The sequence below is a fragment of the Scylla paramamosain genome, chromosome 32 (assembly GCF_035594125.1).
Source record: "Scylla paramamosain isolate STU-SP2022 chromosome 32, ASM3559412v1, whole genome shotgun sequence".
NCBI lineage: Eukaryota > Metazoa > Arthropoda > Malacostraca > Decapoda > Portunidae > Scylla > Scylla paramamosain.
Window position 1 is genome coordinate 621,255 of NC_087182.1, and position 24,098 is coordinate 645,352.

Below are 24,098 nucleotides of genomic sequence, written 5' to 3' on the forward strand. Positions count from 1 at the left end.
TTTTGATTTCCTTGCCTGCTTTTCAATCAATAACATTAAGGACATTTACTTTTAAGGGAAGGTTATACGTGTAACAAAAAGAAAAAAAAGGCGACGTGAGGATGCACGGTAACTAACCTAGCACTTACCAATGAACAATACTGAACAATACTCTTTAGACGTAACATCCAATCGTATTAGTTATTCAGGTGGCTCTTAAGTTCGCAGGGGGTGAATCTTAACTATTACCTCGCGGTCACGTCCCACCTCAATCCCAGGCAGGTGATGATTCAAAGATGACTTAACTTACCCCACACCCTCGACCTTTCCCCCCACGCAGGCATGACTCACCCTCCCGAGCCCTCTGACTGATGCGCCTTCGCTAGCTTATTGAAATGATGTGGTGCTGATGTAGAGTAAAGGTTTAAAAGACTCCACTGACAGGAAAAGTGAAGGAGTGATAAAGTAAGAAAGTGTTTGCAGTTTTAGTTTTTTTGTCAGGTAAGTGTTGGTCTTTGCTCTCTCGGATTTATTGATACGTGGAGCATAAAGGTTTAAAAGACGCCACTGACAGGAAGAGTGATAGAGGAAGTCATTATATGTAGTTTATTTTATTTTTTGTCTCAATTATGTTTTGCTCTCTGTGTCTCCTTACGCTTTTAACAATAATTTGGTGCAAATTGTGGAGTAAATGTTCAAAAGATGCCACTGACAGGAAGAATGATGGAAGAAGTTAGTGTATATAGTTTTTTTTAAATGTTTTCTCAGTTACGTGTTGCTCCCTGCGTTTCCTCGCTCTTATAACAATTGTGTGGTGTAAGTTTGGAATAAGAATATAACACCACTAACAGCAAAAGGTTATTTATTATATTTTCTCAGTAAAATATTCTTTTAATACGTGTCTTTACTCAAGTATGGAGTAGAAGTTTATGACACCAGTGATTACGTGGCTTAACCATATTAGTATTAACAAGAAGCTTCCATACAGATAATGATGAAAAATACCCGTGTGTATGAGTGACGAGTTGTAATAAGGTTTACATCGTCCCCCTCGGCCGTGTTGTTGTGTGGCTTTTACCTGTGCGTCATTAAATAGAAATCTGGTGAAGATGGTGACAGGCGCCGCTAGAAATTACCACCGCCATCATCATTATCTCAGTTCCTTTCTTTTCCTTGTGTTCTTAAATTTTGTTGGTGTTATCTTAGAAGGAAACGAAACGCTGTATGAAAGAAAATAAAAAAAAAGGGAATGATAAGAAAGGCGATGAGAGAAAAGAAAAAAGACAAGGGAAAGGAAAGACGATAAGAAAGAAAATGAAAAAGAAAAGAAATGTGAGGAAACAAGAGATAGAACGAAAGGGCGAGAAGGAAATAAAGGTGATATGAAAAAGGGAAAAAAAATATGAGGAATGCGGAGGAATAAAGAATAAAAGATAAGGAATGAAAAAAAGAATAAGAGAGGATGGAAGTGAGAGAAAGGAAGTATGCACTTTTTGCTTCGCTTCTCGCTTTTAAATATTTAGCAAACGAGGAAATATGAGAGCTCCCGATAAGAAGCCCTAAAATCTCTCTCTCTCTCTCTCTCTCTCTCTCTCTCTCTCTCTCTCTCTCTCTCTCTCTCTCTCTCTCTCTCTCTCTCTCTCTCTCTCTGGTAGGCTTTAAAAAAATGCGTTTTTTTTTTTTGTATATTTTTAGTTTAAATAAATGGCGCAAGAAAGGGCTAATGGTAATTATGCCATTATCTCATTAATCACTAAGTTTTCCTAATGACGTACAAAATTCAGTTTAACGTAATTCTGTAGAGCGGCAGGAAAGGGAAGGCAATATTTATTGAGTTCCTCTTGCAACGTCCTCATATTTCATACCCCCCAGTCTCTATTTTCTCTCCCCCGGGGCAGATGGTAAAGCGTTCCCTACTGCCCTCTTACCTGCTCGCCCGCACACACACACACACACCACCCACTGTCAAGGTTTAGTCACACCCTTTTATCTTATCTCTCTTCCGTTCGTGTGTGAATGTTTATCTTCCTACACTTGAGGTGGTGGTGGTGGTGTTGATTTGTTTTCGCGTCTAGTGTTTGTTTACTTTCTTTTTGTTTCCGCAGGTGAAGCTCGTGGTGGTGGTGGTGGTATTTATAGTGGTGGTGTGGGGAGGGGGGTGTTGGGGGAAAGAGTGTCCTGTTCCTGTTTACGTATATACTCGTATCAAGTTCTTGTTTTTATTCCCACAGGTGAGGTCAGTCAGGTGTTAGGGCGCCGGTGGTGGTGGCAGTGCCTTGTAAATGTTGCAGCGTCGTTGCCTGGACAGTGAAAGTGAGTGAGTAATTATAACCTCTTTCACATTTGTGTCTCCCGAGGGCGCAGCCTGTAGTATCGCCTTGAGCACAGTGCCGCCGGTGTCTGGCGCCTCATTACTGCTTTCCCTCACGAGAAAGTTGGCTGTCTTAACACCAACAGACTTGACATTTATGATCGGAAGCAACCAGACCTTTGTCTGTTGCCTACACGCGAAGCAAAGGGAGCTAGATGGCATCTTAAATGTCTCACTGTCCTTTACTATCCTTCATTTCTTAATTTTAGATTAGATAGTTTATCGTGTAGTGTAACTTATCACAAACACCCCCGTAAAGAACAACAAATCTGCTGCTGCTTGCTCTTCCTTTCCATTCCTTTGTATTGTGTGTTTCCCTCCGCCAAGCATTGGTTCTTGCCGTCTCCGAGCTTTTGTATGCATGGTTTAGTTTGATTACTCGAGCTCAAGTCAAGTCAGGATGTAATATAACTCGACTTCGTAAACTTGGAACTGAGGTGAACTCCTTGGGTGTCCGTGGCTGTATGGGTGACCAGCGGACGTGGGTGTATGGGCGGCCAGCGGGCGTGAAGAGACCATAGTATGAGGACGCCTATGTCTCTTGCTTTAGTACTTCGTTCAGTACTTAGTTCCCACGCTCGGATGGAGTCCCTTCTCCTGGTGTCATCAAGCGAAGAAGCCAAATCATGTGGTTCATTGTCTCCACTGCAAGCTTTCCCCGGACAGTAATCGAGCGTCTAAGTCAGCGAGTGAGACTTGCATTCTGAAACATTTCTTTCAAAAGACTCTAGTTGAAGCTACGCGAGTTTTTAAGGGTGTTCCTCCGTTTTAGTGATAGATTAACAAGCTTTCTACATTATTAGAAGAAGAAACCACCTTTAAAACCCGACTAATCAACTCTGTGCTTTGAAAACAGTCGTGGTGAGAGAGCAAAGCGTTTCTGAACACGGGCATGAGAATGTCTCAGTGTGCTCATCACCACATCAGCGGCCGAGCTGTGCTGGTAGTGGGCGTCACGTTCCCAACTCTCCCCTCATGCCACGCACGAGTAGGAGCAGCGGTGTGTTTGCTATGTACACTGGCAGCACTGCACGCCTTGCGGAAGCTGATAGGCGAGCGACGGCGAGGAAGTGCTAATGGCAACGCGTGTTGGTGTGTGGTGATGGAGGTGTGAAGCAGCAGGCTAGGATTCAGTTTAACTCTTACTGCTAGACAGTTCTCTTAATCACTTAGACTTTTACGTAGCTTTGGACCAGTCTAGTCCTTTAAATAGTTATGTAGGTTCATCTCTCTCTTTTTCTGTCAATGTTAAATAGTCTTCACAAAGCTCGGAACTTTAACAAAGGACGATCATAGGAGTGAAAGGCTTTATTAAGATACCGTTTGTTCCTATGACTCTTGAAATCATTGTCTTTCAAAGTTTACGTTTTAGTATTTCGTTATATACGTTCCTCCATGTTACGATAATGAAGTCAGTACAGAGGAAGAATATTTAGCAGCAGAATCAGATCCACGAATTTGCTTCAACGAGAAATCAGAGCGAATCTCCCACAACAACCTGTCAACTTCCTGCCTGGCGCTACATTCGATTTCCTCTACCATTACTCGTTTGGAACCCGGAAACACCTGCCATCCAATGCGATGCGCCGCGCACACAGGACACAAGTCTTTAGAGAGAGAGAGAGAGAGAGAGAGAGAGAGAGAGAGAGTGTGTGTGTGTGTGTGTGTGTGTGTTACATGTCAATTTCAAAATATTTAAAGTCATTCCCACTTTCACATTGTTATAATAAAGTAATTGTTTAGAAAAATTGTCCTCTATAAAGTTTAAGTGAATAATTAGTACACGTGTTTAAAATCCACATTTATCTCGTCACACATGAGGCGCACCGAGTCTTGAGTGAAGCACAACCAAAACTCACGTGACTAAACCTACACATAACACACTATCACATATTTCCTGCTCTCTCTCTCTCTCTCTCTCTCTCTCTCTCTCTCTCTCTCTCTCTCTCTCTCTCTCTCTCTCTCTCTCTCTCACTAGCTCTTCTCTATCTGGGTCTCTTTTTGTGCTATTTTTTCCCTGATGTTGATGAATCACCGGAAACATTGCAATGATTTTATATATTTTATTGTGTCTTAAAATCTCCACTGATTTATTTGTTTATTTATTCATTCATCCATCCATGCATTTAGTTATTTAACCTAAATGCAAATAAGCAAACAAACATACAAGCCACCATGAAGACGGGATGTCTTCATGGTGGCTTGTATGTTTGTTTGCTTATTACTGTTTATGTTCCTCTTCGCTTCTCTCCTCTTCTCTTCTCTTTATTTCCCTTCCCTTCCCTTCCCTTCCCTTTCCTTTCCTTTCCTTCCCTTTCCTTCTCCTCTCTTATCTTTTCTACGAATATAATTATGTGTTTCTTTTTTTTTGTTGCATCTCTCCTTTTCTTTTCTCTTCTGTTCTCCTCTCCCCTACGAATAACTGTCTTTCTCTTTCACCCTTTGCCTCACTCCTCTCTGCCCCTCTTCCCTCTTCCTTCTCCTTTCTCTTCTCTCCTTTTTTCCCTCTTCCCTGTTCCCTGTTCCGTTCCCTCTCTCCTTTCTTTCCTCTCCTCTGTAGCTCGAAAGGGCCGGATGGGGACGAGTGCGGGCGAGGCACTGGCGGGGAACAGTCATGGCTAATGTCGGGCAAACAGAGGCGCCGCCGGTCTATTGTGTGGCGGGGGCGGAAGTAGCACGAAGAAGGCCAATGTGAGGGGCGGTGGTGGTGGTAGTGATAGTGGTAGTGGTGGTGGTGGGCTGAGGCGGCACGTGGGAAGGGTGGGGGCAGAGAGAGAGAGAGAGAGAGAGAGAGAGAGAGAGAGAGAGAGAGAGAGAGAGAGAGAGAGAGAGAGAGAGAGAGAGAGAGAGAGAGAGAGAGTTTCACAGAATTGAATAGACAGGAGTCCCATGCTCTCCCAAAGCGGAACTGATTAATTTGGAACAGACTCCGACCTTTGGAGACTAAAAGACTGGGAAACCTTACAAAGAGAAAGAGAGAGAGAGAGAGAGAGAGAGAGAGAGAGAGAGAGAGAGAGAGAGAGAGAGAGAGAGAGAGAGAGAGAGAATAACATGTCTACGTAAGATAAGAATTTAGTTAAGCTGGAGTTTACTAGAAAATGACTCTCAACAAGCAAGACTCTCAAGGACTTTTACGTAGGGTAAAGGAATGCAGTGAAATTCCAAACGTTTACTGTAAAAAATCGCAATTACACGTGCAGGAGAGAACCGGCACTTCAATATATCTTTCTCTCCTAACCTTGAGAATCCCTGAGTGAATGTTAGTCACTTTATCCTTAGTAAACAAACGCCACTGTTACTTTTTGGAAATCGCTTGAGAGAAGAGTATTTTCCAAAGGCCATAAAACTAATTAGCCGGGTTATCAAAAGTGTTTCATCTGTTAATAAGGTGGAAATCTTGTTGATCTATCATTAGAACCGTAAAACATCTTTAAAAACCCCAGTAGCTTAAAATAGAGCCTTTTTCAAAGTAGTGGAAGTGCAGTCCAGAAGTGTTTCAGAATAGCGTCCTTAAGTTGTAGCTGGGAGTGTCTCAAGGGCTGCATGAAAAGTCAGTGGATACGACGTGTGAGGAAAAATGTGCAGTTTGCAATTGCGAAAGTTTTAAGTGTGAATGAAAACCTTCCTGAGTATCGCGAGAGAGAGAGACGAGAGAGGAGAGATGAGAGAGAGAGAGAGAGAGAGGAGAGAGAGAGAGAGAGAGAGAGGGGATGACTCATCTATAGAGGTGTGTATATATAGTACAAGAGTGTCCTCGACCCTGGAAAGACTCTGCGAGACCTGAGTGGGCGTGGCGGGACGGGGCGGGCGGGGGGGAGGGACAGGCCGGGGCAGGAATCAGTGTGGCGATGTGACGAAAGCCGGTGACGCACTCTCCTTGAGAAGGCCCCTTAGAGGACTCTCCTAGTGGCTCTCTCTCTCTCTCTCTCTCTCTCTCTCTCTCTCTCTCTCTCTCTCTCTCTCTCTCTCTCTCTCTCTCTCTCTCTCTCTCTCTCTCCCTCTCCACACACACACACACACACACACACACACACACACACACACACACACACACACACACACACACACACACACACACAGGTAACATAAAGAAAACAATCTGACAGCCTGTTGGTATATGCTATGACACAATGTTAAGCTTCTCACCTTAATTAAATTCACTTGCCTAACACGCAAATGTTCGCCGGTTTGACCTTTGGAGGAAGCAGTGGCCGCGGCGACCCCCACGTGTTTTTCATGAACCACACGTGTCACAATGCCACGCTGCAAAAATGACTTGGCGGGATGAAATCCACTGGGGGCGTGAAGTGAAGGTGGCGAGACAGGAGTGGAGAGAAAAGATTAGAGAGTCATGTGCTGGGTATTGTTTGTGGGTTTTTTTTTTTTTAACTCCCAATAGGTGCTTCTTTTGATATCACACACACACACACACACACACACACACACACACACACACACACACACACACACACACACACACACACACACACACACACACACACACACGGTCCTTCAGGTTTACATACACAGTGTAGAGGGTTGTTTCAAGTGTCTCTTAAGAAGTTTCAAGTGTGGTAGATAGATTTGGTTTCCATTCTTATTCTCTCCTCTTCATTCTTTCTTTCCTTCCCGTCCTCTCCTTGCATTCGTGTCTTCTCCATTCTTATTAATTGAGTGGGTTTCTCTTCCTGCTTCTCTCTTCCTGCTTCTCTCTTCTTTCAACCTAACTTTCTTGCTTCCATCATTCCTACCTCCATTCATCTCTTCCTTCCTTCCTTCCTTCCGTGTCTTCATATTTGTCTCTCTTTTCCTTCCTTCTCTTCGCTTTTCACTTTCCTTTCATCACTATTCTCTCCTTCTCCCCTTTCCTTCCTTCCCACCACTCACCTTTTCTTCACCTTCACAGAGGTCACGATTAGGAGAAGGGAAGATATTTGACCTTGGAACTCACGGTCAAGCTGACCATACTCAGATCCATATTATGAAACACTTCTGCGCCTCACCTCCACTACATTCTCTAGTTGAAATGACACTGATTTTTAAGGATGTTTTTTATGGTTGTAGTGACAGATTAATAAGGTTTCTACGTTATTAACGGGAGAAGCACTCTTGAGAACCCGGCTTATCATCTCTGTGGCCTTTGAAAATAGTCGTGGTGAGAGAGCAAAGTGTTTCAGAATACGAGTGTGACTGATGATGTAGCGAAGTGCTCAGGTGAAGCTTTCAAGATCAAGTGCTTCATTTATTGTGTGCACTCGAGAGGAGAGAATATACTGTGTGTGCTTGACTTGTGGCGCCGTTTTGTGGTAAAGGCCAAGACTTCAGCAGCAGTGTGATCCTTCTTTGTGTTCTCCTGTGATGGTGGATGTTAGTCTGGTGCTGATGCGGATGTAGAGTGATATGAGAACGTGTGTACTTACTTTTGATAATACTATTAATGTTGTTACTAAAGTTTGAGGATTCTGCTGCTGCTGCTGCTTTTGCTACTACTACTACTACTACTACTACTACTACTACTACTACTACTACTACTACTACTACTACTACTACTACTACTACTACACTCCCACTACTACTACTACTACTACTACTACTACTACTACTACTACTACTACTACTACTACCACCACCACCACCTCCACCACCACCTCCACCACCACCACCACCACCACCACCACTACTACAACCACAATAATAATCATGCTAATACTGCTAACAAAAGCAACACAAGCCACAATCGTGGGCAGGTGTACTACACATACACAGGTGAACAAAGCGAGGCATTAAGTGTACGTAGGTGTACCTAACTCAGGTACGCAATGCCGTCAAGGTGAGCCAGGTGATAGTGTGATGGTGAGGGTCAGGCCTCCTCCAGTGCCCACCGCCAGACACGGTGCCACGCAGCGCTCTCCCCGCGCATTATAAACTCCCACACTTCTTCCTATCTTGTAGTCCGTTAAATGTGGTATCAGTATTTTTATTTTTATTTTATTTTTGAAGTGGTGCATTTTTTAAGTAGTGAAAATATTTGTTTTTTTGTAAAGTGTATTTTTTTTTCTTTTTGCGTACTTTGCAAATTATGGTAAATATTTTGTTTACTTTTCTTGTAAAGTGGGGTAGTTTTTCGTGGGAGTAAAGTGCAAACATTCTTATTTATATTTATATATTTATCATTTTTTTTTATCTGTTTATTGTATCATGGTGAAATGCTTCTCATGGGGTGAGGTTTTCCCGTCTGCACGTAACTGAGTATGCAACTCCTTGAACACTCCAGAGACTACCATTCTAAACTTACGACAATAGCAATGATTTTAATACTAACAATACTGAAGGAAGACAAGGACAGTTGAGAAAGCCTGCAATTCTCATTCAGTATAATGGCCACCAGACCTCATAATTTCCTTTTACCGCCGACACTGAGTTCACGAGTCGATAAATAACTGGTATTATCGCCTCACTAGCACTCGCCCACCCTTGAAACACACTGCCTGAGTCCTGAGCCGAGGGGAACGAACCGATAAAACTTGGTGTGTGTGTGTGTGTGTGTGTGTGTGTGTGTGTGTGTGTGGGACGCTGCGAGGGAGTGCGGTGGTACTGACTCGGACCTTATTCTGAAACACCTCTGTGCCTCACCTCAGAAGGCTCTAATTGAAGTGATGCTGGTTTTGAAGGCAGTTTTTACGGTTCTAGTGACAGATTGGCAAGATTTCTACACTATAAACAAAGGAAACCCTCTTGAGAATCCGGTTAATCGTCTCTGTGGCCTTTGAGAATAGTCGTGGTGAGAGAGGAAAGAGTTTCAGAATATGGGCCTTAATAGGAGTGCAAGTGGAAGAGAGAGGAAGCTCGTGGTGGTGGTGGTGGTAGTGGAGCAGGGAGATGTGGAGGTTGTGGGACTGTGGAGGCGCGACCCTGACCGCGATTTTGATGCATCTAAATGTCGGAGGGTGGCAGGAATCTTTTTCTGATGGTAAGAAGCATGTTTGGATCCTGTGCCGTTTCTGTCTCTCGTTGATAGCGATGTTTCTCTTTCTGTCTTATGGGTGGCATCTATTTCTGGCGGTAGGAAGCATGTTTGGATCCTGTGTTGTTTATCTTGTCTCTTTCCTAGCGATGTTTCTCTCCATGTTGCATTTTATCTCTGTTTTATTTAGGTCTGTCATGTTTTTTCGTCGTTGTAGTCTCTCTCTCTCTCTTACTCCGTGTCTTCTTTTCTTCCTTCCTGAATCTAGTTTTTATACCCTTATTTTTCCTTCTCTCCTTCCGTTTTCATTTGTTTAATATCAGAATTTTGCTGATTTTCTCTCTCTCTCTCTCTCTCTCTCTCTCTCTCTCTCTCTCTCTCTCTCTCTCTCTCTCTCTCTCTCTCTCTCTCTCTCTCTCTCTCTTTGGCATCCCAATTCTTGCCTCCTTAAAACACAGCCCACATTCCAGACTACTCATATACTCCGAGCGCTTGATGGGAACGCAGTAAAGAGCAGCAGTCTTGTATCTCGGTGGTAAGGACGTGCTAACTCCTCGTTGGTGTCATCGTAACAGTCCCACCAGGCATTGCAGGGGAGCTCCTTCTAGATGCCCGCCTCCCATAGCCCACATTAGCCTCTACATGAAGCTGTCCTGCGTCTTTGCCTTCTGTGATATAGCAGCGCTAGTCTCAGTGATTCTGTGTGGGAGACAGCCGGTCGTTGAAAGCAGGGACTGCTGGTGGAGCTTCTCTGGCGCCGAGAAGAGAGAGAGAGAGAGAGAGAGAGAGAGAGAGAGAGAGAGAGAGAGAGAGAGAGAGAGAGAGAGAGAGAGAGAGAGGCGGGGGGGAGGAAACAGTGTGCATCAGGCAAACATTCCTTCACCCAGGAACTCTCTGCCTGCTTCTGTATTTCCTCTTACCGATAACTTGAATTCTTAAGGTTTCAAGACACCTTTCCTCACAATTTTGGATATTGCTTTGAGTTGTCATCCTTAGGGACTGGCACCTTCAGTGGGCGTCTTTTTCTCACCGTTTTTGTTGCCCTTGGCCAGCCACTCTTACGTAAAGAAAACAAAAAAGACTCATTGTTAGCAAGGATGGGTGTTTGTGTGTGTGCGTTACCTTCCTAAACATCTCGTGCCTGAAGGTCAAGGAAAACATACGTTACTGCTTAGATTGTCCACCGTGGGATAGAGAGACAATGTAATATAATGTCCACGGATAATATACATGCACATTCTTTCTGCTGCCTCCATGGGATACTTAATATTATCACTAGATCACTTGAACAAAGTCCTCTTTCCTCTTCTTTTCCTCTCGCTCTCCATGGCTCTGTTTGTTGTGTAGAAAGTGCAGGAGGTAAAAAAGAAATATATTTAGTGATTGTTGCCAGCATATGCATGTAAAAAACAAACAAATAACATCGAGACAAGCATAAGGAAATATTAGAGACGGCCACTAACTATCTGTCGGTCAGATAAAAATAGTAAGGCAGAAAAAGAAATGGAGAGAGAGAGAGAGGGAGAAAGTAACACCCATGAAAGGAGTAAGTGATGTGCTTTTGTTCGCATCATCATATGTAGTGCAAACTGGATTTAACTTTCGCTTTCCATACTTCCTGCTGCTCCTTCACCTGACTTTCACTGCCCATCACCCGACCTCCTCTCGGTCGCTCAAGTCACCTGGTGCTTTACGAGGATTTACGGAGAGAACCAGCCCCGTTAGCTCCTGCCAGCGTTCAAAACTGCGACGAACTGGAAGACTTTTTAAACGAGAAAGCGGTAACTTGCTTCTCAGTCACCAAGGTCATGTCAGAATGTTGACACCCAAACTCAGGTCTTTGTTCCTTGCCACCCTCACTCTGTAAACACCACCACTGTCTGAGGGTACATTAGCACAGGGACGGTAAGAGAGAGAGAGAGAGAGAGAGAGAGAGAGAGAGAGAGAGAGAGAGAGAGAGAGAGAGAGAGAGAGAGAGAGAGAGAGAGAGAGAGTATAACACTAAACACAAATAGAAAGACTTGAACGCACTTAGATTTTATTTTTTGTTCATGTACTTTCTAATTCTGTTCTGCTGCATTAATATTCGTTCTCTCTTTCTCTCTCTCTCACTCACACACACACACACACACACACACACACACACACACACACACACACACACACACACACACACACACACACACACACACAGCATACAACCGTATTACCCAGGCGATGGAGCATAGTTAGCAGTCTTCCAAAATCGATGATTCAGCAGAGGCGGGGCATACGTGGGGAAATAACCCTGAGAGGTGCACGAAGGCCAGAGGGAGAGGGGACGCAGGGAAGAGGTAAAGGGTTGGGTAGGCGTGTGGGCGGCGGTGCTTGTGGGTCTTCCAAAGCATTCCCAAAGCACCGCAAAGCAAAACAAAGCACAGATCTCTCTAGTTTATCGAGAACACTTGATTTCTCACCAGCCAAGGATTATATTTCAACCTAAAGGCGTCTTATCTCAAGTATTTTGAGACAAATGGAGATGTTTACTTGTTGCTTTATAATGATCCGGTTTGAGAGAGAGAGAGAGAGAGAGAGAGAGAGAGAGAGAGAGAGAGAGAGAGCGTGTGCGCGCGGTAGGAGGCCTATTCAGATTCACAACAGACATCGCCGCGGCTCAGTGTTTACCTCATGTTTACGTAATGGCTGCCTCTCGTGATGGCATCATGGCGTGGTGGGCGGGCGACTGAGATGAATACTAGGGGTTTCAAATAGTAAAAGAAACACTGTAGATTTAATTAATATACTAACTATAAAATTAAACTAACTTGTGTAAAATAAAAGGGGTGAAGTGTAATTTGCAGCCATTAATGTTTGTTTGTTGGGATAAGGTAAAGTACGACTGTAAAGAATTAGTGTTTGTGAACCATATTAAAAAAAAAACACGTTGCTCTCTCAACACGACAGTTTTCAAAGGCCACATATTTGATTAACTGGGTTCTAACGAGTGTTTCTCATGTTCATAATATAGAAGTCTTGTTAAATCTGTCAGTAGAACCATAAAAAAAAACGAAAAAAAAAAAAACGCCCTGGAAAAACCCGTGAAAGCAGTCGAGGTGCGGCTAGAAGTGTTTCAGAATATGGTGTGGAAATGTACTGTGCGTATAGTGCGGGTGGAGGCGGGGTAGTGTTTACCGTGGTGGTGCTGGTGGTGGGGGGAGGCAAGGATGGTTAAATCGACACCCTCCTCGGGCCTCTTACTTTCCTGAATGGGACCTTGACTTTCCTTTAAAGGCTTGCTTCACCACCACCGCTCTTCCTCCCTTCAGCTGTTTACGCTGCACCGTCTCTGGAGGTGTGGTGGTCTTGAAGCAAACAGCACGGACCTCGGGACAACACACTTTCTTTGACTTTCTTTGTTCCTCACTCATAGCACGCTTCAGCACTCGCCTCCACCCTCCCCCTCCTCTCTCCCATCCCACCAGACCTCCTCTGCCATATTTGTCTTCTCGTGATCTCGCCTCACCGTACAAGAAGAGGAGGAGGAGGAGGGAGATAGAGAAGGACAAAAGCAACAGATAAGTAGGCTGGCTTTTGTGAGACTCTGATAAGCAACACTATCTAATCTAAAGGGAGATATATGGGATAGGAAAGGAGGTGGAGGAGGAGGAGGTGGAAGTGGAAGATGGAAGAAGACGAAGATCTAGATTAGTGGAAGGTGGAGGAGAAGGATGTGGTAGATGGAGGAAGACGAAAATGAAGATGAGTGGAAGGTGAAGGTAGAGAAGGAGGGGGTGGAAGGTGGAGGAAGACGAAGATAAGGATCAGGAGGTGGTGGAGGAGGAGGAGGAGGAGGAGGAGGAGGAGGTGGAAGTGAAAGGTGGAGAAAGATGAAGATGTCAGTGGAAGGTGAAGGTGGAGGAGGGAGTGGAAGATGAAAGAGGGGGAGGAGGAGGAGGAGGTCACGATGTCTCCCACTCTGCCCAAGATAGCATTACGTCACTTCTTAACATATACTTTATTAAACTTCCACATCGATGTTAGTGTTTAAAGTTCCTTGTAAACACTTTATCATTGTGAACGCCAGAGTGGAGGAGTGGCGCTGACAGCAAGCTTAGGAAGGGTGGTGTTACCAACCCTATACACCACCGCTCTTGATAATTATATTCTCATCTACCATCCTCACACATCTATGTTAGTATTAGAAATCCCTTGTGAACACTACATCATTTTTATGTAGCGGGTGGGTGGTAAAGAGAGGCGGTGATAATAAGCTCAGGAAGGGTGACGCTCCCAACTCTGTACACCGGCGCTCTAAGAAACCGTTTTACGCTAGTGTTTTGTCTTCGAGACAGTTGATTTATTCCTACACTTGTAATGCCTCTGGCCCGCCATGCTCTCTTTCACGTCACCTGGTTGGCGCCGGAAGTCTGGTGTCAGAGGCCACCACCATGCCCTTCCCTCTCACACGTCCCGCATTAACCACTCGTCACTCTTCGCCTCCCCTCCCTTCCTCCCTCCCTCCTTACTTCCTTCCAGCTCGCAGCCAGCATGCCCGAGCCCTTCAGTCCTCCACCGTTGCCGTCCTTCCTCCCCCACGCCCACATATGACATCTGTTATCCAGCTCCTTCACCTCTCTCTCTCTCTCTCTCTCTCACACACACACACACACACACACACACACACACACACACACACACACACATGTGCGTGTGTTGAACTATCGTGTTTACTCTGAAAGGAAGAAACGTGTTGCTAAAGGTTTGAGGGGCCGTGTCGTATCGTTTTTCGCAAAATAAAATCTTAACAGTCAGACAATGATGCTATTTTGGCAGTGAATGTTTAAAACCGCGACCTAATTGGCAAAAATATGCTTTGGTGTCATAATATGGATAATGAAAGCAATTATAAAAGTAATCTTAAGGTAAACTTAGCTCAAATTTACATGTACTGGTAGCGAGACGAGTTGTCGTTATGACAGATACCCCATCTACTCATCCTTTCATGACGTCGATGTGACGTTTAACTGTGACCTAAAAGTAATCACCCATCCAACCAGCAAACAACAGTTCTCATTTTTTTTTTTTTGCCTCACATACACACACACACACACACACACACACACCACAGTATCCTTGGCGCCCCGCCCAGCACTGCCGCTCTCCGGCAAGCTCCGCACCCGTTCCGTCAGGGCTAAGGTAAAAACTTCCCGTCTCTCCTTGTCAAAATTTAGCGTAATTTCTAGGGTTTTCCAAGTGTTTCTAGAGGAGAAAGAGGAGGAGGTTGTGGAGGGGAGAAGGGGAGTATGAGGGGGAGAGAAGAGGAGGAGGGGGTACAGAGGAGAGGAGGAAGAAAAAAAGCATTTCGGCGCCGTATTATTATTTTTTTTCTTTTTATTAGTGGATTTGGTATTGTTTTGATATTTGATTTATTACTAAGAAGGTATAACAAGTTATGATATATAATAGAATCTAGTCTAACTGTGTTTTTGTTCCTTGAAAAAATAACCAATTCGACATTTTATATATTTCCATTTTTCTTATTAGCACGCTTTTTTGGTATTTGATTTAAGACTTAAAAAAAATACAAGAAACATATACCAAGTAATAATATCCAGTAAAATCTAACAATTCGTATTTTCAAATTTCAAATAATTCCATTGCTGGATTTTAAAAATTATTTTCTTTATACGACAGGGAATTTGTGTTTTATTTATTTATTTGAAAAGTAAAAATTTTTTGTATTCAGAATATGTATTTTCTTTCTCGATATTATCGAGAAAATTACATATTTTATTTTTATTTTTCCATGTTATTAACCAACACAAAAATGTTTTGATATTCTCGGTATTAATTAAAGTATATGGCAAGTCAGAAAATGTAGTGCATTCCAGTCTGGGCGTCTTCTTTCCTTTCGTCATTTTCAAAATGAATTGCGTAACGTAAATATAGGAGCCGAAACGAACGTTTTCCCTGCGTTCCTCCTTGTCTGTACATCAGTATTTAACTAAACTTCCGGTTGTTTCCAGACTTATATGTCAAGGAAACCCAGAATTAACTAAGAAAATAGATAAATAACCCCCAAAAATGCCCCAAATAAGGTTAAGTAAAATGATGCAGCCCCGTTCAGAGCGTCCATCGAAATATGACGTCATCAGGATTCAGGACCCAAACTGACCTCCCTCTCAGCGTCTCTTCGTCAATATTTCCCTCAGTTTCCAGAGTTTTTCGGAAATTTCCAGGTATTTTCCAGAGTGAAGTGCGTATGTTATTGTAGTAGGAGAAGGAAGAATGGAGGAGAAGGAAGAAGGAAGGAGGAATGAAGAGGGAGGAGGGGTGGAGATTGGTAGTATTAGTATTAGTATTAGTAGTAGTATTATTGGTAGCAGCAGCGGCAGCGGCAGCAGCAGCAGTAGTATTAGTAGTAGTAGTAGTAGTAGGAAGAGGAGGAGGAGAAAATGAGGAATGGAAGAGGAGGAAGGAATCAGTAATGGAGGGGAAGGAGGATGGGAGAGTAGTAGAAGTGTAATAGGAGGAGGAGGAAATGAAGAATAGACATATTTAGACAGTTATTGAAGACAGAACTGCTGTTTGGATGGGTGATTACTCTTATGTCATAGTTAAACGTCACATTCACGTCACGAAAGGATGAGTGGGCGGAGTGTCTATCACGACGATAACTGCCTAAAAATTTTTACCAAGTTTACCCTAATTTTACTCTTATAATTTTCTCCATTATCCACATGACACCAAAACATATGTTTGATAATTAAGTCGGAATCTTAAACATTCACTGCCACAATCACATCCTTGTTCGACGCTTTGTTAAAATTTTATTTTCGAAAAACGATAGGACACGGCCCCTCAAACCTTTAATAGTCTACACTGAGGGCGTGGGCGTGCTTGGGCGTGGCCGTGGCGTGGGAGAAAAGCAGTGTTTGAGGTAACAGAAGTCAAGAGAAACGGTGCGTGGAGGTGTGCATCGGAACAAAAATAATAAGTGTTTTACGAGATGTGGTGATGTGGTAGCGCCTGGCAAGGTGGTGATAGCAAACATATCATTGTAGTTTGTAGGCATGACCTCAGAAGTGTACTCGTGCGTGTATACGAGAGAGGGATGGAAGGAGGGAAGGAAGGGGGGAGTGATAGCGCCAGATGTGTGTTGTCATTCCTCCGCGACGAGTAATTCCACTGAAGCGTGTTCGTCAAGAGTGAATCCCTGTGTAATAGTGTGTTGACTTTACCGCAAAGTTAGACAGACAGACAGACGGACGCGGCCACTGTCAGGGTGAGTGTGTCAGTGTGGCTCTGTGGGAGGACACCTGCTCTTTTTTTTTTTCTCCCTCCAAGGATGATGCACGGCTCTTTTACTCTTCTGGCAAGGTCGTTTGTTAAGTCGCCCCTCACCTCTCCCCTTCTCTCTCTTGTCATAGGTCTCCCCCTCTCTCCCCATATGCCTGCCTCAAAATCTAACTGGACCGAGGAACTGTATTGTAGTTACACTTGCTGGACAAGTTCGAGGATGCTTGTCACCTTGGTGTGTTGCCTCAGTGACGGTGAACCACATGCCAGAGCAGGTGTTGTGAGGGTGGCTGCTCTGGAAGGACGGGAGGGAGTGTGTCGTATAACAAAGGTACACGTGCGTGGTAGCGTGCATTGCTCTTTCATTGGTAACTGTACTTGTTACGACGCTTGACTCCGCCACTGTCTGTGTCCTCATCGGCATAGCTTTTACAGGTGCTGAGCCACTTATTTTCGCTTTCATTCGTCGCCATTAATATAATGTGTAACATGACTTCTGCGGCCGTAGCATTTCTCTGAGAGTAGTAATAGCGGCGCCAGTCAAGTACAGTGATGGCTTGGTTAGTGTGTCAGCGGGGAAAGGACTGGCCAGATGTTCCCTTATACTCTACACTCCACCACACTAGGTAACAAAATCATCCAGGTATAACTTACACCATCCGCCGCCAGTATACACCTGGCGTGCTGCTTACCTGATGTTCTTGTTATCATAACTTTTTTTTTCTTTTTGAGAGAGAGAGAGAGAGAGAGAGAGAGAGAGAGAGAGAGAGAGAGAGAAGCGTGGGGGACCAAGTAACTGTACCCTGGAGTGTGGGAAGTGGAGATATTAAATAAATAGATCTGACATCCTCGAGCTTGTGAATATGCTTTGAAATTACTTCTCTTCGTCCAGTGTAGAGGACTTCCTAATCACGATATGGAACATTATGGAGGTATAAGACGTGATGACACGAGAGAGAGAGAGAGAGAGAGAGAGAGAGAGAGAGAGAGAGAGAGAGAGAGAGAGAGAGAGAGAGAGAGAGAGAGAGAGAGAGAGAAATTACAATTATATTAATAAAAACTCTAAAATGACACTGTACTGGTGGCAGACAAACGTAGGTAAGACTTCAACAGTGCAGTACGACAGTATCTTGGCACGGCCCGGCATCGCGGCGTGCGAGGCTGGGGACGGGGAGAGACCTTTCACTGGGCACGACCTGTAGTGATGTTCTGGACTTGTTGGCGGTGCTGGACAAAATATACCTAATAACATACACACTGAGGACCTGTGTATGGATGCACGGTAGGTAGGCAGGTTTTGTGAAGTGTATCGTGATTCTAAGTCTTAATGCGGGAGCGTCTAGTAAGTGGTATTTGCAACCCACCTGAGCGGCCAGACTTTGAAGGAGCGGATGTGGGCAGGTGAGACTAGACCGTTATGGGTGATAGGGGAGGAGGGGTACCAGTGTTGGCTGCCACCCACTAAACACCATTACTGTGCTTATGTATATATCTCCTCCCTTTCTGTCTCTCGGGATGTGCAATACTTGTTTTTACTTATGTCATCGAGGTGAAAACTGCGTTATGTCTTTTGGGGAGATGATGGTTAGGAGACAAGGATAGTTTGTGTTAGTTACATTTATGGCTGCCAGCGTTAAGAGAGATTTAATGTTGAAATGAACGGACTATCACTTCCACACACAAACATGTATATTCGACCGGAGACAAAGATGGAAAGCGATGTTTAATGCGAAGAAAAGTCATATCCTAAACATTACCACCTCCTCCACCCCCCTCCAGTGGCAGGCGTTTCCTTTGCACTACAGGTCATGTCCTCATCCTCCTCCTCCTCCTTCCCCTTCCTTCCTTCCTAACCGTCACTCCTCCAGCTGCTTCCCTTGCAACCTCCACACTCCCTCATCAGATCTCAAGCCTTTAGTAAACATAATTAGATTACTGTACTAGTCATGACCTTCATTCTGTACAATTTTTCAGTGTTTTTCTTCCCTCTTCCCTCAATGTATTCAACGTGTATTACGTACGTAATTTACTAAGTTTGCTGCTTTCATTTCAATTTCGCCTGGTATTTTCGTGTATTTACATTTCTTTGTAGCTTTACAATGTCTGTTAAAATAAAGAAAAAATGTTATTGTCTCCTCAGATGAGACAGTCATAATTGTATTTACAGCTCATCACCCTATCTTTTCCCCGTTACATGCTTTTTTTATGATGATGATGATGATAATGTCTCAGTGTATTTGTAGCTCGTCACCTTGTCATCCATTATTCCCTCATGATAGCAGTTAATGACCAGTGTTTCCCCGTAGGACGTGATGCGTGTCGAAAGCAGCGAAGCCGTGGTGGGCGGCATCGGGGACATGGTGCGCTCCGAGGGCATGGGCGTGAAAGGTACTGTCAGCCCGCCCCTGAGTGCTGCTGTCTCTCAAGTGTCGCTAGCACCCAGTGACCTGACGACAAGCGACCCTGATCTGGTCACCTCATCCGCTTACTCGTCGGCGGCGTCCTCCCGGCCACCCTCGTCCTCGCAGGTGTCTCTCCCCGCCACAGACTTGGACCTCACGCCGGAGTCGCCGCCGCCGTCCGCTCCTCCTTCCAGACCTGCCTCCTGCGCCGGCCTGGTGACGCCCGAGTTGGCCCTACCCACCCCAGAGGAATACACGGCCGAGACAGGTGTGTATAGGGAGGTAATAAAGGTTTGGTTTCTTGTATGTGCTGAGAACGCAAAAGTGTGTGTGTGTGTGTGTGTGTGTGTGTGTGTGTGTGTGTCGTTGTTGTTGTTATTGATATATGGGAGTGTTATCACTTTTCTGTGCTGTCAAAATAGTTCGTTTTTTTTTTTATACATTCTTTATACCATTTTATAGTTTTCTCATTAATATGATTATCAGTATCTTAATCAATTAGAAGGAAGGAGTTGATCATAAGTGTGAACTAACTTTCCATGAATAGAATGTTGCTTTGTATGTGGTCATAATCATTCCAGTGATGAGGGAACAATGAAATGTGATGAAGTATTCAAGTTATGTGCTCTTAAGCAACTACAATTCCCTGGCATGCCAGCTGAGACCACCATCACTATTGTCATCTTCCCATCAGACGAGCAATATGTAGTTCAGGATGTGGGACCATATTCTGAAATGCTTCTGCGCCACTTCTGTACCACACCTCCACTACATTCAAAATACTACAGTTGAAGTGAAAGGCTTTTAAAAGTGTTTTTATGGATTTAGTGATAGATCAACAAAACTTATACATTACTAGCAGGAGGAAGTCTCTTGAGAGTTGAAGACTCAGTTAATCACCTTTGTGGCCCTTGAACTTATGGTGAGAGAGCAAAGTGTTTCAGAATACAGGGCTTGGTGTGGCTGAAAGGGATAGTGAAGGGTTTGTACAGGTTGGTGGGTGTAGCTGTGGATGCACCCACCCACAGTAATGGCTGGGCAGGGATGGGTGGAGGGACAGCAAGTTAATAATTCATTGCATGAGTGAAGAATGCATGTACTTAGCCAGGAAGTGGATATTCATAAATATTCAAGCACTTGTTCATTTGTGTTGATGCTTTTGCATGTGTATAATAAGAATAGTCTCTGTGGTAGGATAGGATAAGGAGTTCATAGCATAGTTTAACTTCATAATTAATTTAAGAAACTGCAGATTTGGAAGTTTGTCAGTGATTTGTTTGCATGTGCTCATTTTTCTTTTATTTATGAGAAAATAGAAATATGCATTACTTAAATAACTACACACACACACACACACACACACACACACACACACACACACACACACACACACACACACACACACACACACACACACACACACACACACACACACACACACACACACACATCAGCTTATTAAGTGGATACTTGTGAGCTGTGTCTGGCAGTACAGTTGTGTGACAGTCTGCACACATTTCAGTGGAGTTCCCCACCAGTCCACGGGCACTGAAGGGTGGCAGCAAGCGAGGTGCAGGAGTGTGCTTCCTTGAGAGTGATGAGGTGCTTTCCACGAACTTCCTGACACCAAACTACAAAACAGGTGGGTCCTCTCTAAATTATCCATAAGGTATAAGATAATTTTCATGTATCATTAGCATGTATGATGCTATTGTAGGATAAATGTTGTAATATCATTATTAGACTGTATTTATTTGTGTAAGATGCCATTTGCTTTTAATATTTTAAGGGTATATAGATTGATGTACAAGGCAATATTGTAATTATGTATACTTTTTTTGAGGTATTTTGTGTAATCCCTAAGGCATTTATAAGTACTGATGCCAGATTTGCAGTAGTGATTGAAAGCTTTGCTTGCAGATGATTCTGAGATGTGTGATGACTCTCCTAAACAAGGCAATGGCTTTGAAGTTGGTAGTGACCAGGAAGAAGATTATTTTGAAGAATTTCATCTCCCTAACTCCCATGAAAATGCATTTGTGAGACACAAAAGCTTCCGCCGCAAGGTGCATCTGACCCCCATTGATGCTCCTGATGCCGAGAAGATCGAGGGACTTGTTCGCACTGGAGAGTTTCAGAGGCATGGCAGTATTAGGAGGAAAATGGTACCTGAGGAACCCAGCATAATTCTTGAAAATGCCGAAAATTTGTCCAGACTCGATCAAACTGGTAATGAAGCCAGTATGGGTAATGATATTATAGGACCATTTGCTAAGGACCTGAAGGAAATTGAAAGTATGTTAGACGATAGTGAAGTCGGTGACGTGTCAGATATTATTAGTGATTTCCCAAATGAGGAAGACAGGAAGGAAATGGGAGGGGGAGGAAATCAAGCCACTACATCCACACCAAAATCCAGTAGTACAAATGGCAGTGCAAGCCTTGGTGCCTTGGACTGTTCTATTAATTGTAGGGAAGAAATAGCCTGTGATGAAAGCATGAGCATCGAACAAAGCACATTAATGAAAGTTCGTGAATGTTTGGATTTTACAAAATTAAAAGATATTTATGTTCTCAGTGGAAGACTACAAGATATCCTTACTGCCAAAGAAGTTGAGGAAATTTTGAACAACTCTGAAAGGTACAGTGAGTATGTGAACAAGGAGGTGATTGAGGCATTGCATAATTCATTGCAGGAACAACAGAACTCAGACAGTAACACTGGTGAGATGGACAACAGCCTCTCATGTTCAAAGAAAATTATACACGCTGAAGGTGTCGATATAGAAAAGGGTGAGGGATCTGACATCCGAGCCGTGATTGATGACAGTGACCTGCAGCATGAGGAAGCCGAAGCCAGCATCTCCAAGAGGTCATCTTGTATGTTTGTTGATGATGATGAAGTGGAGGAGGACACAAGCTTTAGGTTTGAGCGCCGCAGATCATTCAGACTTGGGAAGGAAGGAGAGAAGGAAGTAGAAGTAGAGGGAGTGTTTGTTGAGAGTCGGTCACAAGATATTGGCCTCAAGAAGATTAGAGCCCCAACTCTTGATCTGAGTGAAAATGTCTCAGAAGAACTAATTGATACCTCAGAACTCCCCACTACTGAGACAGGTGAAGACTGTGCCCCTGCTACCCCAATGACTTCTACCATCAAGAGTGAAACTCAACCTGCAGAACCTCCAGCTGTTCTCCCAGACATAGTGATCACAGTTGCTGGGGAAAACGTGCTACAGGATGATGATGAGAGCATGTACTTACCCAAGTGCAGTGCTATTACAGAAAATGATTGTTCTATTCCTGAGGTATTGTCCTCCTTTAGTGATGCTTCTCCTAAGCAAGGTATGTGGTCTGGTCTATTTTATTAATGCTTGTACGTAATTTATAATTCTTGTAGAAATTAAATCTCATTATTTGATGTGATTATCATCACTTCTTTAAAGAAATCACCTGCCTTTTATTTTATTTACTTGATTGTGTTGCTTGTACTGTAACTTTTTAGTTCTTTTATAAAGTTCATCTAGTTATTTAATGTATTTATTGTCACTTTAAAGAATTTACCTACCTCTTTTTTATTGTCTTAATATGGGATTCATGGCTGAGGTGAAAATGTTCTGCCTCTAATTGCATCACTGTTGTCTGTCTGAGTCTCTCTTGGAATTCAATCTATGAACACCAAAGTTGGCAGACTGAGGTGAGTTATTAGGTATAAAGCCACAAGGTGAACTAGTTGATTTGCACACATTTTATCACAGAGAGACCCAAGTTTGGTGACTGCGACATTCTGATTCATCGAAGAAGAATCTCTGTGGCTGAAGACATCTTGCAGTCCCCAGTTGATGATGACAACATATCTGTTGCATCCGCCTTCAGTCAACGTAGTGAAGCTGAAGATGAGGTGGAGGTGAGGGATTTTTGTCCTTTTGTGCCTATAATCTTCATTTCTGGAGGCTTGGGTGGTCACTTAAAGGACTTTTTATGTGAAATCTTGTAGAGACTCGTGCTCTTCCATTGAACTTGCTGTTCAAACTGAAAGGCAGCATATGGATGGTCTTTGGCCTTTTTAGTGGTGGCTGAGCATTGTCAGCTTTTATAGGACCTTGAATTTGGATCTGGAAGCTCAGCATGCCTAAGCTGTGATATCTTGCCCACTGCTAGGTTGTGGATTGTGGTGTCAGGGAAGTGTGTGGTTCTGGTGTTGCACTCCAGTAATTTTTCTCAGCCTGCTATGTAAAAGAATTTTAAATTTTAGTCATTGAAGGATTGAGTTATACAATACTTATTTTATTCTGTACATCAATCATATTTGTATCCATATTTGGCTCTGAATATTTCATGCTCTTCCATTTGAAAATGTTAATGCCGTTCTAGTGCATTTTTAAGAATCTTTTCTGCAGCTTGACAAAACAAGATAGCTACTTAAATGAATAGATTCATGATAAATTCACTGAGCAGTATTTTAGTGAGTGACAACTCTCTTCTTCTCAGGATGACCTGGATGCCTTCAAGGACTCTGCTCCAGCTGACCTCAGGTATGAAAGTGACTCTGAAATTGATCCTTTGCCACCTCCACCTCCACAAATGATCCCTGAGCTCACGGCTGCAGAGGAAAGTTTTGAAGAGAGACACTGGAGGAATATTGTGATTGGAGGTGTGTGGCATCGCATTGACATGAAGGTCATTGCTCCCTATAAAAAGGTAAGTCATTGTGGCATTGATTTTTAAATGGTTGAGTTATGCATTAGCAAAGGTATGACAAGTTAAGTTTTGCCAGCTGTTTTGTACAGTTGTCTCATCTAGTCCATTATGATTGCTATTCCTGTTTAGTACACTTGCTCACAAGTGAGAAGTCTCAGGTTTGAATTTGGGTTTGGGCAGAGACAAGCATGTGCATGTTTTCATGCTGAAGCCCACTTTTCAAGTTCACCAAACAGTAATCAAGTATGGGATGTAACCCAAGGAATCATTTTGCATCCCAAGAAGCAGAAGGCAAGCATCCCTACTCATTATTCATATATAATTATCCTTGCATGTTTTAGTTGAGAGGTGTAGCATCAGTTATTTAATTTGTAGATTTTGGTTTTTTAATGCTTTTAGGAAGTGG

General features: G+C 43.5%; 1 protein-coding gene across 6 annotated transcripts in view; it reads left to right on the top strand.

The window, feature by feature from the left end:
* The window catches only part of LOC135088971 (uncharacterized), a 37,168-nt gene that overhangs the window by 8,828 nt on the left and 4,242 nt on the right, over positions 1-24,098 (top strand). For 2 of the 6 annotated variants that reach the window (XM_063984059.1, XM_063984057.1), the window contains exons 2-6: positions 18,899-19,262; positions 20,517-20,636; positions 20,915-22,336; positions 22,750-22,898; positions 23,483-23,692. In XM_063984059.1, coding sequence (XP_063840129.1) covers positions 18,905-19,262; positions 20,517-20,636; positions 20,915-22,336; positions 22,750-22,898; positions 23,483-23,692 — 2,259 coding nt within the window. In that variant the 5' untranslated portion in view covers positions 18,899-18,904. Of the gene's footprint in view, positions 1-2,210; positions 2,293-9,272; positions 9,321-14,389; positions 14,490-17,722; positions 17,875-18,898; positions 19,263-20,516; positions 20,637-20,914; positions 22,337-22,749; positions 22,899-23,482; positions 23,693-24,098 lie in introns of those variants that run through there. The other 4 variants (XM_063984060.1, XM_063984055.1, XM_063984061.1 and 1 more) reach the window with 4 other exon arrangements.